At 40.2% G+C, this 18198-nt stretch overlaps 1 protein-coding gene across 2 annotated transcripts; it reads right to left on the reverse strand.

Annotated features, from left to right (window-relative positions):
- Positions 1-11200: 11200 nt before the first annotated feature.
- LOC147057004 (uncharacterized) lies at positions 11201-18142 on the reverse strand. Of its 2 annotated transcripts, none has more exons than XM_085912158.1 (12): positions 18019-18142; positions 17135-17265; positions 16074-16185; positions 15892-16003; positions 15700-15815; positions 15201-15378; positions 14946-15123; positions 14718-14879; positions 14385-14485; positions 14078-14304; positions 13820-14030; positions 11201-13727 (listed from the first exon to the last, which is right to left on the reverse strand). In XM_085912158.1, exons 1-12 carry the CDS (start codon positions 18140-18142, stop codon positions 12284-12286), a joined length of 3096 nt encoding a protein of 1031 aa, XP_085768284.1. In that variant the 3' UTR covers positions 11201-12283. The 2 variants fall into 2 exon arrangements, with proteins under 2 accessions (XP_085768284.1, XP_085768285.1); XM_085912159.1 differs by having other exon boundaries at positions 13820-14009; positions 14072-14304.
- Between the last annotated feature and the right edge of the window lie 56 nt (positions 18143-18198).

Here is an 18198-nt window from a genome sequence, read left to right on the forward strand (position 1 = left end):
ACAGACAAAAAAGAAAATCACAAACGGTTGGCAGCAAAAGGATATGTCAGGTATTAACCTCCGATATACACGACGGGCCTTACACATCTGACAAAATATTCATACCAGGAAAAGTCCTCGTCAATCTCGCGGCAAACACATCCCCACAAACGGCCGGCATCGAATGCCAAATCCATCGCCCACCTGCAATCTCACACACGCATGCACACACACTTTTGTCCCAGTGGGCAGGACGGCGCTGCATCTGTCTTGTAGTACAGCCCGTGGCTCTCACCAATTAGCAGAGCAGAAGAAAGAGATTTGAAACATGATGACACTATAGTGTTTTTTCTTCCACAAGCCACAGAGGCCCCCCAAAGCACAAATCACAAGTGATCAGATCACATCAAAGTCCCAGCACAGTGAAAATGACACACACATGCACACACACGCGCGCGCGCGCGCACGCACGCACGCACGCACGCTACATCTCCACTGAGTTACCTACCAAAGATGCCAAAGTTAGCTCTGCTTCCTAAATATTCTAAAATAAATCTACAATATATTTGTTTCATGAACATGCCGCTAATTTGAATAATCTAACAGTAACTTCATATAACCCCGTTTGTTACAAACAAGGACTAGGGCAATAAAATGCCCGCCGTCTGCATTGGTGCAGGTTTTACTCATTTTTTATTTATTGACTATTGACAGGTGCAAATTTTTACACTGATGTGACAAAAACTAATAATCTCTGAGGCAAATACCTATACCATTTATATTTATCTTTCACCTTTAAATTTAAAGAGCACTTTATTGTTTTCGCGATTAAGATTACGCTGCTCTGTCAATGGCACATGTTGACATGGGAATTAAATATTGTAACCTAAATCAGCGGTCCGCAAAGTTTTTTTGCGCCCCAGACCAATTAAATGTCAATAATAAATTTACAATAAATATATACATACGATTAAATAAAAAGATACGACTGGCATAAAAACAAATTAAATAAAAATAAAACTCACCATTCAGTATATGCACCGTAACTTTGTTTTGGTCGCTGTGACCGCAGAAAATCCCGTTGCCAAGGGGAGCAGGATTTTCAGCGCTTTTGTGGCGATCTCGGGATATTCGACCTTGATTTTAATCCAGATTTCTTGTATTTGGAAATTGTAACCTCTTCTTTTGTCTGCACATTGGGCTTTTTTCTCTTTCCAAACATCTCTTTTTCTTACTCATTTTTGCTCGATTCGGGACGGGACCTGGACGAGCGTCTTGACCTGAATACACCTGTGTCAAGAGACACAGGTGCACCGACGGATGTCTTTGGGAGAGAATCTCCAATTTTTTTATATTTTTCAAAATAAATTCTTATTCATTTTTGTTAACTTTGCAGGCTCGACTGGGGAAACATGTCATGTGACCGGCACGAGCACCTTGACCTGAATTAATTGAATTAATTGAGATATATATATATATATATAATTTTTTGATATTTTGAAATCCAGTAAAACAGACATTGATCAACATCTCAGAATAGTGTTAAAAACGTCAAAGTTTTATATTGAAAAAGCTGTTATGTAAAGTCCAAAACTAACTAATGTAGAGAAAGAAGCTTTTTAGCAAATCTGAGTGCAAAATTCAGTTTTGTGTTGTTGTTTTTTTGTGTTGGGATTGACTCCTCCAGCTGTGTTGCCATGGGCCGCTTCCTGTGTTTGCCTCAGACACATCACTCACGGGCTTGGTAGGGATTTTGCGTCCTGCTACGTTCTCACCTCGGCTTTCATCCCATCTCAGTGGGAAAATCCCGGCAAAATAAAGGCTACAGGTTTCCACTCGCCTGCCTGACCTTGTAAAGAGCGCCATATGTGATCCATTCGCATGTTAACGGGCCCTTGTTGAACTTGTGAACTGAACGTGTATGCGCGCGCACTCGATGGCAAAAGTGCCCTTAGGTGTGTTCACGCGTGGCGAGGGGGGCATGTTCACAATAAAACCACTTAAGTGGAGAAATACCCTCCATCTTGAATCATTACCACGCTGTTGTCTTTCTCAACCTCAATTCCTATATGATCACGGAAATGGAAGCTTGCCACTCATCTATTTTTCATGCCTGTTGTGTCGTTTTTTTTTTGCATTCTAAGGCTTCAGCCTCCATTCTCCACTAAAAATAGGAGACCTTTAATATCATCCTCTACCTGCAATCCTCCATCAACTCATCTTCCCTCTCACTGCCTCAGGAGAGGTGCGTCTAAGTGTGTAAGGAGGTGTAGCGAGCTTGTAGTCGGTTCTTCTGTGTATGCGTGCTTCAGTGTCTATATAAGAAAAACAACTCATCTCCTTACTCATCTCCTCCCGGAACAAATGCTTCCTGAGTGTTTTTTTTTTTTTTTTTTTTGTCGAGGGGTGTTACAAGGCACCATCTCCCCTCCAACAATAATGTGCCCTTTTAAAGACACTCTACTACACACACACACACACACACACACACACATCTATCCACACTGTCTGTCCGCCTGCCCCAGTTAAGAGGACACGATGCTCAGTGCTCCTCTCAGCATGGCAAAAAACCTTGGTGCCATGTCAAGAATGATATTAGGAGAGCAGTGGAGTAGAAGGAGGGCAAGACGTGGGGCATTGCATTAGTGTATATGCTATGCTTTAGCGTGTGTGTGCATGTGTGCGTGTGTGTGTGCATGTGCGTGTGTGATGACCATATGTTACCTCCTCGTGTGCTCTCTTATTAATGATTGTGTGCGAGCTGCTTCTTATTACAATTCTTCATAGATTTTTGGCAGTACAGTAAGAAACTCAATATTTCAGGAAATAGCATGTAGCCTACTGGATTGTTTCAACTCGAGTTAGGTTATAAGGGGGATGTTTGTATTGTTAATATTGTCATATTGAATACAAATATCAAATTATTTGAGATGACCAAAGACATTTTTTTTCTTTATAAAAAGGTGTGCATGGGAAAGTTGTGTTCAAGGACCTGCAAAATATCCAGTTGGTTTTACAAATCATTTGGGATTTAGCGTAAAGCCATCTCTATTGTTGACCAGTGGTGGAATGGTAGTGGCATCCATTTCAACTTAGCAAAATGAGTTCTTGCCCTTTGTAAATGAGGCATATTTGTTTCAGTGACGTGAAGTGTGATATGTGTGTGTGCGCTGATCCAAGCACCATGACTGCCCTGCAGTGTATTGCAAGTGAGCCGGCAAAGATAGGTTAGCCCCACAGGTTGGACCTTGTCTCTTCTTGTTATGACATGCAGGTAACATCAGGTAATAGAATCCCCCCCTCCCTCCTCCTCTCCCTGCTACCCTTCTCTCTTTCTGAGCGTAACCTGGCCTGGGGGTCTGGCACAAGTTGTGAGTGCCGTGTGCTGCAGTGCACTGGCCATCTTCCTCACTAATTGAATTATCATCGCGGAGAAACAGCTATGAAACGGCATTCATGTCGGACCTGCCCCTTGGCATCGGCCGGCCAGCAGGGAGCGTAGGGGGAAGGGGGGGGATGGCGAGGAGAAAGCTTGTGTGTGTGTGTAGATGCATATGAGTCGGTGTGCTGAAGGCAGTGTGTGAGCGCGCGTTTGCGTACGTGTGTGCAATGCGCCTCCGCTTTAATTTCTGTCTCAGAGGAAAGTGTGATTGAACACAAACCCTTTCGCCAGCGGCTCCAAACAGTCACATGAGGAAACAGCACAAGTGTAGATGAAAAGGAACTCTTAGTTTCCTTTATTTTCCTCCTCCTCTGTCTATCTTGATAGCATCATTTTCTCCATCTTTCATTTATTTTTCCATAATTAGATGAGTAAGGATATCATCATTACCAAGAGTCCAGTTTTTCAATTCTTGCTCACTTTTTTTTTTTTACTTTGGCCCATCACATATTGCTTAGTTTAGTTTAGAGAGTCGCCAACTGTAATTTTTTTGTGATGGTCCATTTCAGTCGCATCACTCAAATGCAAACGACATATGGATGAACATGAATATCAAATACATTGTTGCCTAATTGTGCCCTGATTTCATCCTGTTTGGCGACTTTTCAGACGAAATAAGAGTAACATGATGTCAGCTCGGAAAGTTGAGGTCCATCCGTATAAATATCTGCTAGGGCAGCATTAAGTCTATCTCAACGCTGTCGTACAAATCGAAGTTCAGAACACAGATTACTGAAAGAGTTTTAAAAGCGACCTCAATTCTGCTAATAGACAACCCAAATAAAAGAATGTCCATACTTTATCACTAAATGGGGATTTAAAAAAAAAATACAGCATTCAAATGCAGGATGTGTATATCCTTGTTTGGCCTTGGTGGAAATATCTATTCCAGTGTGCTAGTTGAAGTATGTTTCTGTTTTTCTCTTTCCTCCTTTTAAATGGGCATGTTTTACCAAATGCACTTTTCACTCCACCTTCCACCTGCATTTTAGCAAGAATCCTTGAGTGTGCACCGGTATATTTGTGTGTTGTGTCGTCGCTGACCATCTGCCCTCGGACTTTTTCTTTCAATGGATACAATCACAGTTGGTGGAGGGGGGTGGGGGGGGGCTACTCTTCTCTCGCTCATTTAACTCATCCCTTCCTGTCTCTCTCGCTTCATTTAACCTGCTCCACTTCTTCTCCACTGTGTGTGTGTAACTGTGCACGCATCTTTGCAACGTTTGTGTGTGTGTGTGTGTGTGTGTGTTCTTCATTTTGCCTCTCCCTAGAATGTCACCTCGTGTGATTATCTCGTATCGGTCAGTAATTGAGAACGAGTCACCTACGCGGCGCTAATGGGAGGTGTTTGACTTGTGAGGCTGCACTCAACATCGCGACTCAACCTGCTGACTGCTAATCTCTGTCGGGTGGGCTTGCAGCTCAGTCATCCTGATACTAATGAGTATGAACACTCAAATGATTAAAAAAGATCAATAAGGTTAATGGGTAGAAAACTATTGAGGTTGATGCCCTGAAACATGCGGGCAGGTCGTTCGGAGTCGGTGTGTTATTTTGGTCAAGTCCGGTTTGGGACCGATTGACCTCGGGTTGGGCAAAACCGTTTGTGTATGAGTTTAGTTAAATGCCCTAAATTTTGAACAATTTTCAAATCTTGTTGACTCATGCTCAAGAATGCAACACACAGACAGAAAAAATGAATTTGACTTTCGAGGTTCCACTGCAATGTCTTCATGCATGTCTGTGTGAAGGTTGTTAAGTGGGAGACATCCTCATTAATGTGTCTGCTGCTCCGCAGTGACAAACACAAGTTCGGCAGAGCCCGCTCTGTCTTCCTGATAAGAAAATATCGTGCACACACACTCCAAGTCCTGCTGTGCAGTATCGTGCACTTGAGGCAATTACGATAAAGCCTCACAAATTGACCTTGATGGGAAGTCATGGCAGGAGGAACAGCTTTTGTTCTGTTTTTACTTCATCTTTTGGCATTCTGGTGTCTATTGTACACTGCAAGTACACCTATGCAATCTAATGAGATTGAATATACGAACTGGAGAACGGCAGACATTTTACAAGGTCAAACTCTTACGGCAATGTGCTGTAACTCATCCATCTTCTACAGCTGAGTTTGGGTGAATAGACCCTGGACTTTAACCCCAATAGAGTTAAGTTGCTCTAATATGCTTTTAATTGCATTTTTGCTTCCATGCAGTAGCCAAGAAGATTTTGTGTTTACACTGACTGCTATTTTGAACTGTTCATAATTCCCTGCACCATGTCTGAGGTCTAGCTGAAAAAAGAAATTCATGGATTCTGTTTGGTGACAGCGCACCAAACATACTATCATGGCCAATTTAAAAAAAAACAAAAAAAAAACTTGGTTTCATTAGGCCATAAGATACTTGGGGATTTTGTTAGGGTCTTGTGTTGAATCTCATTAGACTGTGCAGCTGGAGCAAATATTTTGGCCACTGAGCGTATTTCATCCCCCCCCCCCTCCCCTATTGCTCCATATTACGATAGTATGCCCATTGCAGCATGCAAAAGCACTTCCTATATAAAGCGCGTTTCCGTTTGTCATGTCGAAAGAGTGTTCGTCCTTGAGGGCTAATTAATTCAATGTAGCAAACCGGCTTGTGGCTAAAGTCGGCTGTTAAAATTGTAATTAATAGGTGATGATGTGGTTGTAGAAAGATGTCAAATATTTAAATGAGATTTTTGTTGATCCTTGAGGTTTAGTAGCAACTCTAGACAATTAAAAATAGACCGCTTAAGGCCCATCACCCCTTTGCCCATTTTTTTTACTAATTGAGTGGAAATACGTCGATGAGCAACCTCTCTAGATTTACTTGAAAAGAAAACCTCCCATCCATGCACTGCAGTACTTAATTTTTCCATTAAGACCTGATATTAGATGAGTGTTTGCCTTTAGCTATTAAGGAAAGTTTTGGTATGGCTCTTGGGCCAGGTATTACATTTTCTTCCTTAAATAATACGCTGAAAATAAGAAACAAAACAAGGAGTATTTGGTCCACTCTGAAAAGAATAGTACATTTAAAAAAAAAAGAAGAAAAAGCCTATTTCGAACAGACAGTGCCATCTTGAGGAATCAAAAAATACAACAGCTGAGTCACGAAGCAAATTTTAAGCTGTATTTTCCCATCAGTGGCTGAAAGCAAACTGACTTGCCATTTCTTGAACACCTTTTTAAAACCACAGTGCCATCTAGAGGATTCAAAAATATAACTGGTTCATGAAGCAAATTTGAAGCTTCATTTGCCCATCACTAGGTGTCCATTGGCATTGTGACATTTTACAGTTGCAAAAAGTTTCCAACAAAATTTCGCGAATACTATTCAATAACACGTAACCGCTTGGGAGGAATCTGAGGTATGTCAACAATCTCTACATCTTAATGAGTTTGTTTGGCTCATACAAGGACATGAAAAACTCTTCTGGGGTGGGTGTTGAAGATGCTTCTAATGCTTCATTTGAGTAGACCTTAACTGCAAAATACTGCCGTGAAGCAAATAATAGCTCCAAAGTGAGCAGATTGTCGATGTCATATATGTCTATACCTACAGACCAGTGCGCTTCTCAATTATCGACAACGAAAACACAAACATAATATGGATATGTGAACTATGTACGACAATCAATTTGTGTGCAGAAGGAAAAGCGATATACACACACACTTGGAATCCAACTGCACATATGAACACATTTATCATTTTCTGCCTTATAGCCATTATTATTCGTCCATGCAATGCAATTACAGCGAGCGATTCTTTCCTGGAATGTTGAGCGATTGTACAAATGTCTGAGGCAACTCGACGAGATAATTGGAGGAAGATCAAATGTACCTCTATGAGTGTCCATTACTTTATCACACTTTAATGTAAAACATAATTTCAAGTTTAAATTGGGTGCTAAAGTTATTGTATTATAATTTAAAGACATTTAAAAAGTCACACAGAGGTTTATTGGCAACAGTTAAAGGAGCCATGGTCAAATAAAAAAAATGTAAAATCCATGTTTTGGAGGTTTTCGTACAAGAGCATTGCCGTGCTGGTAATTATCCTGGAATTTTTCCGACACTTGACATGTGCCCATGTCACTTCAGTAGATTATGAATGAAAATGGCTGTGAAGAAAAGCCCAGAGTTGATTGAGATTAATTAAATCTAAATTGGATCACCTTTGTTTCACTTTCATTAACATTGTTACTTTCACGTTTCTAAACGATTTTCAAAATTACTCTGTGAATAATGCATGAGTCATTTAAACAAGCAGGAGTCCTTGCTGATCCAAATTCTGTGCTGAACTAAGTGGCATTTTTTTTTAGTGTCAGAGTTGAGCATCCCTAAACACAATCTTTGCAGGACACAATGACAAGGAGGAAATGACACAAAGTTGAAGGGCAGAGAATAACACTTGAAAATGAATCCACACTTACACTACACTTGGCTTCAGTGTAGCTCCACATCGCCATCTAGCGACAAGCAGAATGTAACAGTAGCTGCAAAGCAGGCAGTTAAAGTTCCATTAGAAGCAGAGGCACTGACCTTGAGCATGTCATTGAAGATATCAACAATTCAAATTTCCTACAAACAGACAAAATGAGCACATGAACTCGAGGTGACGCATGTAGCCAGAGAGGATTGCATCAACGGTGATGCTGCTCAGACTGCACATGAAACACACAATTAACAGAAAAATGCACGCACAAAGCTAAAGGCTTTTCATGTGAAGCTCCCATCTTAATGACATTTGGGCTACATTAAGGTTCTCCTTTTAAAATGAAAGCTTTTATTTATTTTTTGGTTAAACAAGTGCCAGAATATGCCGTCTTCTCGCACTCATGCAGATTCCCTATTATCTTCATCAATTACAGACGGCTGCTGTGACGCTCCTTTATATGAAAATATGCACTGAGCGTCCGACAATTAATCACAAATGACATCAGTGCATCTGTTTCTCCTCCATTTACAAGGATATTCCTCAGCGAGCTGCTATCATTTCGTTCACCCACGCTAACAGTGCTGTGTTCTCAGGAGTCTCCTGGTCATCACTCAGTGATCCATCCTCGTATGCTTATTTACTAATAAAGTACATATAAACCAGTACACCTTTCATATTTAATAATATTGTCGATCACTGGCCACTATATGAGAAAAAAAATGGTTGAAATCAATATTTAGCTTCAATATAAATCCTGCTTTGTGAAGATTTCATGTCACGCATAGCAATTATGTGACAAATACGGTTCAATTACTTGTGGCGTTTTAGGAAACAATGACGATGCTTTGAGCAGTTGACATTTGACGTGGCTGGAAATATTTGTTACTGCAAGGGATACAAAGGAGTCACGGGGGGGGGGGGCAAAGTTGCAAATATACTTGATGACATGGTCGAATACCATGGCAACCAGAGTGCAAGGACAAATGCACATATTACTTGAGGACTCATCCTTTTGCACACAAAGGGCTCATTTTGCAGCATGCCTTGCATTGCTGACGTTAGGATTTTCTGCACAGTTTAGCTTTGCATCCAATGGTGCTCAAGGTTCCACTCAGTCATACATAATTTCCGTTTAGCTCCCTCTTTGGAATTGACTTTGAGTTAAAGTGCTTCCTCACAAGGTAGAATAAGTATAAATGTAATGTATCATAGCAAATATAATATTGTGTCCAGTGTGTTGAAGAGCTCTGCTGGTACAAACTCCAGCGGTAACATTTTCGAATGAATTATTTTCTGATTCAGGTCCGCTGAGGCTGAAAAACACAGTGGAATGTGTTCAAGGAGAGCTCATTATTTGGGTTTAAATATGTTGTATTTTGAAGGGCATGTTTGGACAGGAGTGTCCTTGAAGAGGAGCAAAACATTCAAACTAGAAGCAGGCTTACAATTTGCCAGAAAAACAAGTTTAGTTTCATATTACCCGCAAGAACTACGGGGGCTTTTATTTTTTTTTTTTTATTATTGAGCGTGGGTTGGAAGATGTATTAAAAATCATCATTCTTCATCATAAATTGAAGTCGACTTCAAGGTTAGTTACTAAGCTGTCAAGTCTCTGCCAACTTTTTGCGATTTAGATGGACCGAAGCATACTGAGTGTGAGGACCCAGTAATCTATTTTGTTATCAGGGAACATCATTAAAAAGCTTGTGTGTGTGTGTGTGTGTGTGTGTGTGTGTGTGTGTGTGTCTTTTTCTGGAGTATGGCCAGCAGTGGCATCTGTGCGTCCCACTTTATACTGTCTGGTCAGTTCTAATGAATCAAAGTCATCATTGTGGATGACTGGATCACACTGGACCTTGGTAGAAGGCCTGTCACATTTCGTTTAGCTGCACTGCACCTTGTTCACATGTTAACCATAAGTTGATTGTCATTCATTTGAAGTGGGCTTAACTGATTGAAATCATGTACATTGACATCATTTAGATTGATTCTTCTTTGCGCACTGGAAATGCAGCTATGCGAAATACAATGAGTTATGATTTAATAACCACAGAAAAAGGACCATACAGCGTTGTAAAAAATGGGGTGGGAAATTTACTTGAAAAAAAAGTAGGAATGTTTCTTTTCAAAATCGTGTCATATTTTAAATATGATGCATTAGATGCAGTGGTAACATTTCAACTACTTTCAGTGTTGTTTTAACTGCCTCTCAGTGTAAAATCTGGAAATGTAAAGGTGATGATTTAAGTACAATTAGTGTGGACCAATATAGATGGATAAATCCATCCTCCAAAGACCCTAAACATTAACAGGTATAGCACTTCTGCCCCCTTGTGGAGAGAGGATGAATGACCTATCAAGCTAGTAGACATAAATATTTTATACTCTCAACATCCTAACAACCTAATGTCTAAAAAAAAAAAGCAAAATTGTGGTGATTGTATGTGTTGGAAATAAATTCACATTTTGTTGAAGGTGCTTTATGTTTTCACTGCATTACCTATGCATGTTGCTCAACTGATTAAGAAAAAAACGTACAAAATGTAGAACATTCAAGATGTTTTCAAACACAATTGCTACGTTTATTTTCAACAGTGTGGGGAAGCAGCAATTAATGATATTGGCTTTCTACAGTTCAGTCAGAATTGTAGGGATCAAACAAAACAAAGAAAATTGTCATGTAATCAAAATAAAAACTTAAATTTTGTTTCCAAACAATCAATCAAATATCATAGTGAGATGTCTCATAAATGTATTTTTGTAAACAGAGAAGGTCACATTGATCCTTCAATTAAATAATGTTTCAAGTTTCACTCAAACATATACATAGTTATTTAATTCAGCAAAACATAAAGAAAGGTCACTGAGATGACAGCTAATTATATTTAATGGGTGTCCCCCAAAAATTTGACTCAAATATTCAAATTTTTCTTTGAAAATAAAAAACAATATTTGCCATTCTGTACAAGACAAATCATAAAGCAATAAACATAATGAAGTAAACGTATGAGTGAATATGAATAACATGTTTCTAATATTTGTGTTTTAATTTGTCAATAATAATATAAGGGCACCTTTAGTTAGTGTGCATTATAAGACTTCTGTGTCATCACGTTTGACTTAAAAATCAAATATGAATTCCCTGCAACTTGATCACTGATCCACAGCCAGGTACAGGTTCTACAAAGGGTATAACTCTTGTCAAAATGCCCCCCCCCCCCCAAAAAAAAAAAATGGAATAAATAAATACAAAAAAAATCAAATGATAGAGAAATAATGGGATTCTTGCCCTATCTTAGATCAAGTTCATAGATAAAACGAGACTGGCCTGAATTCCCCTCCTGGTAGTATTTTTTCATTTGTGTGAGGAAAATGTTGCCCAAAAGATCCTCACGAAGTAAACAACAAATACATTATCAGCAAGGTAAACATTCGTTTCAGTGTGGGGTTTTTTTGGAGGGGGGGGGGGGATAATGTCAAGGACACCAACCTTGCTCAATTTTTTATTCTTACTCTTACTCCAGCTCACATTTAATAATTTATCACAAAACATGGAAAACCCCAATATTTTCCCTGCCTATGGTTTGTTCCTAACCATACCAATGTAAAAATGTGTGATCGCCTCACGACTGGTATTATTAAAATATCAAGACAATCTCAGATGAAATCTAATAAAAGTTTCATATTGTGGCCTATTTTTATCAACAGCAAAACAATCATTAAAACTTAAAAATATTGAAACCCCAAACAAAATCACTTGAACTTCTTTTTCATATACAATCTTGTGTGCTTTCCATTTATAATAAAATTATAAATTTAATCAATTCTATATTTATAATCAAACATTGGCCTCAGAAAGTAAAAGCAAGTATTACCCATAAAAGTAAGACAAAGAAAATCTAATTGAAATCAAAAAATTGATTGACGTAATTTTTTAACAATTACAATTTCCTCATGCAGTGACTGGAGCAGTTTATTTGTTGTAGGTTATCGAGGTGGACATTATTTATGAGGTTGCACTGAAAAAGCTGCCTGAGATATATCTTATGTTTAAAGTTCTCAAACACTGATACCTACGCCAGACATGAAATAAAAAATAATAATCTTGGGTTTGCGACACACCCGCCACTGGTGTGGGCTTTCGTTCCCCCAAAGCACCTCAAAGCACCACAAGCACCCACCACGGAGTTCATCTGAGCTCAACTTTTTATGGTCCATCTATGAAATGACCAAGTGAAGTATAGCAGGCGGTAAAAGTCATTAAAGTCAAATTCGTAAATTTTCCTGAGGGGCAAAAAAAAAAGGTTATTCGAGACAATGGGATAATATCGCTTTGATGTTTCGACCCTAAAAATGAGTGCCAATGTACACCAGATACGACAAAAGTATCCTCAAGCCATGGTCAGAGTTTCTGTAGACCGCTTTGTATCTTCTCCGCCGTTGCTTCATTTTTCTTTTTGAAAAGATTTTTCAGCTTCAGTGACTTTCTGCTTTTTTCTTTATCTCTGTTTCTGTCATCTTTAGCTTCAGTCGAGGATGGAGTGGATTGGGAAGTGCCTCTCACTGGAGCCACCAGTGGTTCGGACTCTGCCTGAAGCCTAGGGAAGCTCTGGGGAAGGTTGGGAGTCGAAGCAGAAAGACTGGTTGGTGTTGCTGCCATGGAGGTGCAGGACTTCTCCAGAATTCCATCGTAAACAAGCTGACTCAATGGACCAGCTGCAAGAACATTCGCAGATGACTTCCATGGCACGTCGGAGGTCATTGTAAGATCTGGCTGTTCACTTTCACCTGGTACTGAATTTGATTCTGAATCTTCAGATTCTTCCCTCACCATTCGAGGACGATGTGTTTCTGTAAGTGATTCGACTCTATCCCGAATGCTATTTTCTTCTGCACACTGCTCATCTCTTGGTATTCGAGGTGTTTTCCGCCTAAGCGATGAGTCACACTCCTCTTTACCTACACTCCTACTTACTGATGGTTCTGAACCGAAATCTTGCTTCTCTATAGAAGATATATATTGCATATTTTCTGTTTCCTCTCTGGGTAGAACCTTTACGGACGCCGTGTCAGCAAAATATCCCTCTTTAGAGATTTTTCTTGAGGGTATTATAGGCACTTCAAGCACTTTGTCTTTGGCCATGCCCCTCACAGAGCAATCAAGCTGCCTAGAACTTCCATCCAAGGACATTCCCATTGAGACTCTCGTAATCCTTCTGCCGACTAAGTCAAATGGATACTCGGAACCTTCAAGTAGCTTTCTCGAGGCACTGTCGACCGAAGCCCCCATCATAGATCTCGATAACTTCTTTTGTCCAAATTTCGATGCCTCTACTTCATCCCAAACTATTTTTCTGACTTCGAGCGGTAAATCACCTCGATCTTGAGGTATACCCCTTGACGGATTGTCGGTAACGTCCTCTATCGATTCTCTCTTTAGTTTGTTGGATGAAAATTCCGAATCTAATACATTGGACGATACCTTTCGAATGACTTCACTCCTATCTCTGGATCGCTTCCTGAATGGTACTTCGATTAAAGACCCATCTTTTGACATCACCATCGGTGGATTTTCCCAAGAACTGTCCAGAGGTTTATCAGTAGCCATCTTCCTGCAGGAAATATCTCCAAGAATTTCATGATCTTCCATAGAAAATTTCCGAACCAGAGATTGAACATCAGGTTCCAGTTCTTTACTCACAGGCTTTGTCACACACCTTTCTGGAAGAGGTTCTGTTTCGTCATGGTAGAGCTTTCTATGGGAGGGATCAGCAGTGGGACAAGGGTACATTTTGCTATGAGGAGAACTGGAATGGTCAGAATCTGAGAATCTCTCTTGGGAGTCTCTATTGGAAAGTGAAACGAGGACAAGAAAAAATGACAATATGGATGAAAGCATAAAAAAAAAAAGATTTTACCGGAACATGAACGGACTTACTGTTTCTTAATGGTTTTACGAAAGACTCCGTCATCCTCATCGAAACAAGCATAAGGAGCTCGAATCGGGATGAGAAGGTCAGGATCTGATGAGATGAGAGTGGTTGGTGCTTGGGTGACACCGTGGCGACGTGACCGCAGTACAGTAGACGTTCGGGTCCGAGGAGAATTCTTAAGTGGCGCACCGGGAACTGTAGCAAGACAAACCAATTAGCATAACCCAACCAAAACCCATATATGAAAAATACCTGACCTAGGATAGACTCTTCCATCAGGTCTTCGATTGAGCCATGAACTGAGCTGTGGCATAACCAAGATGGCTGAGGTACTCGGGGAAAACTGGCAGCGAGGGAGTCTGAGTAGAGCAGAGCAGTGAGGTTGGGAAGGCCGGGATTCCTAATGATGGGGAAGCCACAGATGCGCTCAATCTGTTGCCAGCGATGGAGACGCTCCCGCAGGCATGCTGTTACCTCCGACAAGGCGTTCCTTTTGGAGATAGATGGATTGACGTTTAGATAAATTTACTTTCAAGTAAAACCTAACCACAGTTATACTCTGTGACTCACTTTGCCTCTAGAATTTTTTGGTCAACCTGGTCCAAAGATGAACTGTGGGCAACATGGAGAGTCCCAAACACAGAGCTTCGTTTCTTCTTAATTTTTTCTGCCTAAATTAAAATATGCAAGCAGATATGTTTATATGTTCAATGAACCAAAGAATATTTAGGTTGAAATGTTTGGTCAATATTAATTGTGTGTCAGAAAAGTCTCAGGACCGCTTTGTAAATGTGTTCGTTTGTTGTCTGAGACACATCGGAGAGGACCTTTCAGAGTTTGGGTTTGCAATATATACCAATCCTGGAACTTTTCTGACACAGTTCAATATACTCCATGTATTACCTCTTCTTTGGCAGTGGCAAGCTGTAATTCAGCACTGTGTTTCTTGACATTGTAGTACTGGACCTCAACTTCATGGGTCAACTGGAGCCACTGCTGGAGAACATCTGAGGCAGTCCAAGTGGCATGCATGTCCTTTTCTGCCTGTCTTAGCGCTCCACGGACCTGAGGCGACGATAGTTGTCAGCTTTCCGTTCTTTGCTATACATTGACTTAATTTGCGTCCGGTACCTGCACGAGTTCTTCTTCTGCATATCGGAGGCGGCTGAGCTCAGTGACGGCCCCCTGCCTCAGCTCTTGCAGGCGAAGGGCTTCCTCTTGTGCCCCCATGATCTCATCGCGCATCTTCTCCTCCAAGTTTTGTTTCTCCTCAGCCACATTACGTTTCTCTTCCTGGGCTCGCTCTAGTCTGAATATGACAAAAGTCACACCGTCACTTTTGATGTCAGTCAGTTCTCGGAGATGAAGGGATAACTTTTTCCTTACTGTTCCTGCATGTCTAGGAGGCTTTGTTCAGCCCGCTGCAAACTTTCCAAATCCTTCATCATCTTGGTTATGTGGATCTTGCTGCTTTTGTTCTGCACCTGAGCAAACCAGCAGCCTCCAACTCCCATCACTACTGACACAATGAGCAGTAGATCTTTCATGTAATTGTGTGGGGGACCTGTGAGCAAAAAGAAAAAGAGAATGGTTATGATTGAAAATAATCTATTTTGGATGTATTGTGGCCAAGTGGTTGATTGCTTCTTCGCAAAATAATCAATATCAGCTGAAATGAAGCGGTATCTTGCACCTAATGTACCGTGAATGCTAATACAAATTTTCAAGCTAGAGTTAGGAGGCTTATTGATACGGGAATTAATTATCCAAGACTTGCAAAATATCTGGAGGTCTCAGAAAGTTAAAATTCAATCATCAGTGTCATTCGTTGTCCTTCGAATTTAGAGAAACTAAAACAAGACAAGCATTCTTTGATGGTCCTTACGTGTAGGTGGCCCAAACAGCACTACATCAAGAGCTTTAATGTTGAGCTTCTGTTTGTCCCTCTGATCCTGGACTCTGAGATGACCACTCAGGAATGAAGGTTCGTTGGCTGCAATCCTACAGAAAAGACAGAGAAGCTTTTTTTTTTTCCTCTGTGTTTTTAGACATTTGCTTGGGCAGGGCCTATAATCACCTTGGGAGTGTGTTTCCATTGACTTTGAAGTCCTTAAAGTTCCTCTCATATTGCGGCAACTCGACAAACTCCCTGAGCCAGCGGATAACGTCGTCTTGGGTCCAATTATGAACTAGGAAGTGAGACAACAAGTTAGAAATGGCAAAGTTTCACAAGTTTGCTTTCATTGTCTGGAAAAACACCTTCAGATGACTTCCACCCTTTCCAAAGCTCCTCCACTGTAATGTGCTGGTCTTCTCGGTGCAGGTGGCTATGTTTGTTAGTCTGCTGCTGCTTCATGTCTTCAATAATGAACTGCAGGAGAATTAATGAAAAAAAACAAGGAGTATCCAGTCAGTAGCAACTGTTTGAAAACATCTAGTCAAAAAAGACAATCATCCAAATTATTATTATTATTATTATTATTATTATTATTATTATTATTAATTAGACTTCCTAAAAGAAAATTTTTGTACAATTTTTTGCAAGTTTTATGAACAACGCTGTCGAAATGATCCTTTTGGAGTTACAAAACCAAATAAATACGTGTCTATAGTTACTGTATATATAACACGTGTCTGTTCTGCTCGCCATCTATGTGTCCAAGTCTTACTGTAAAAGTATATTTTTGATAGCCTAATCTGTTTATATTTAGGTTGAGAATTTGTGGTATGGGAGGAATGTGTCTCCACTTGTGAAACATTTTAAGCATGGACCAATGCACGGCTTCTGTATTCCTCCATTTATGTGAAATGAAGTCCGGTCTTAATATTACGATTCATCTCTGTGATTCTCGACATACGTGCGTCTAGAAATGTAGCCCGGGATAAAAACGAAGGCTTCATTTGATGACTGAAGATGAGCCCATGTCCCTCCCTCCTTGACGTAACCCGAGCTCTTACATAATACGGCTTAGAAGTGCATTCTGGAAGTCGAAAGTCAATCACATATGGCAATGTCAAGTGAATGCGTTAAAATGCATGATGAAAGAAAAAAAAAAAAACTGTGCTGTTGGGGAGCTGATGACTCATGTTACATTTATAAGAATTGATCTGTGTGCTGCAATCTCCTATTAGTGCAAGTCTATGAGAGCAAACCACATTTGTCCCAGCGCCAAAAGCCAAGATAAACCGTTGCTATCCTTGAAGTAGCATTTGCAGCTTTCTTCAGCCAGAGCACCTGTTGCCGTTCCACTGACTTTATCCTGTATGACTTTTGCAACTGATGACAACATGGAAATATATGAGGAATAAAAAGATTTTACCTCCACACTCTCCTCCACCTCAATCCCTCCATCCTTGTCATCGTCCATCATCTGATGGATGCTCCGTAGGGCCTCCAGGCTGTAACGATCGGCCTCACTTACACATGGTGGAGACACCACCATGCAGGGGTCTACAAGGTTACAAAGTGAAAATGAATCCAAGTCCAAAAATTCTACCAATTCATCGATAATGATAATAATAATCATAAAGTAAGGGATAAGCTTGTAGACTTTGGTGTGAGAACTTTTATACACTAAGTTAGGGCAAGGGGTGTTATGATTTGCTATAAAAGGAAAAGCTTTAATTGCATATAGTTCCAATAAAAAAAAAAAAGTGTGCTGTAAATCATTCAACATATCAAAACAAATTGTTCTGGATTGGAGTTGAATTGTACAGCGTGTTCCTGAATTGGGATCGTAATACAGAAAACGTAATATACTCTACGGGAAAAAGACCTGCAGCTTACTGTTTTGCTGTTAGTCATGACCCGTTTTTGTCTCTGTGATTCATCGTAGTGCTCTGGGCAGTTAGAGACAACAAGTCAAAATGTCTGCTTGTTAAACAAATATATGAACAAGGTCCAGAGATGCTTGCCTCTCTGTGTAAATATGACTATTGTCTGTATGTTGAATTTAAATTAAGCAAATAAAAAAAGGTGCTTTCAGAAAATAATTGTGGACCAACTTGAATTTATTGCTGCATGGATGATTTGAAGTTGCTCAAGGTATTATTTGCTAAATCCTCTTTTCCACAACCCACGTTTTACTATGGAATGCTTTGTGGTATTACAAAAATAAAATAAATAAAAAGTAATGCGATACTTTAAAAAAATTGCATTTTTGGAGTCACGCGTTACTGTGTGTGATTCATTTTGTCAATTTACCCCCTGGATTGAAACCTGTTCCCCCACTGGGGAGGCTGACGCCCTGCAGGTCGCCGGCACTTTGCTCAGCGACCAAAACAGCAGCAGCAAAACCGAGGAATGAAAACAAGAACAAGGGCAGCATTTCAAAAGTTGATGAACTCTGGGAAAACAAAAATCAATTGCAGACTGTGGGATTAA

This window comes from Syngnathus leptorhynchus, chromosome 5 (genome assembly GCF_054491065.1).
Source record: "Syngnathus leptorhynchus isolate UIUO chromosome 5, UIUO_Slep, whole genome shotgun sequence".
NCBI lineage: Eukaryota > Metazoa > Chordata > Actinopteri > Syngnathiformes > Syngnathidae > Syngnathus > Syngnathus leptorhynchus.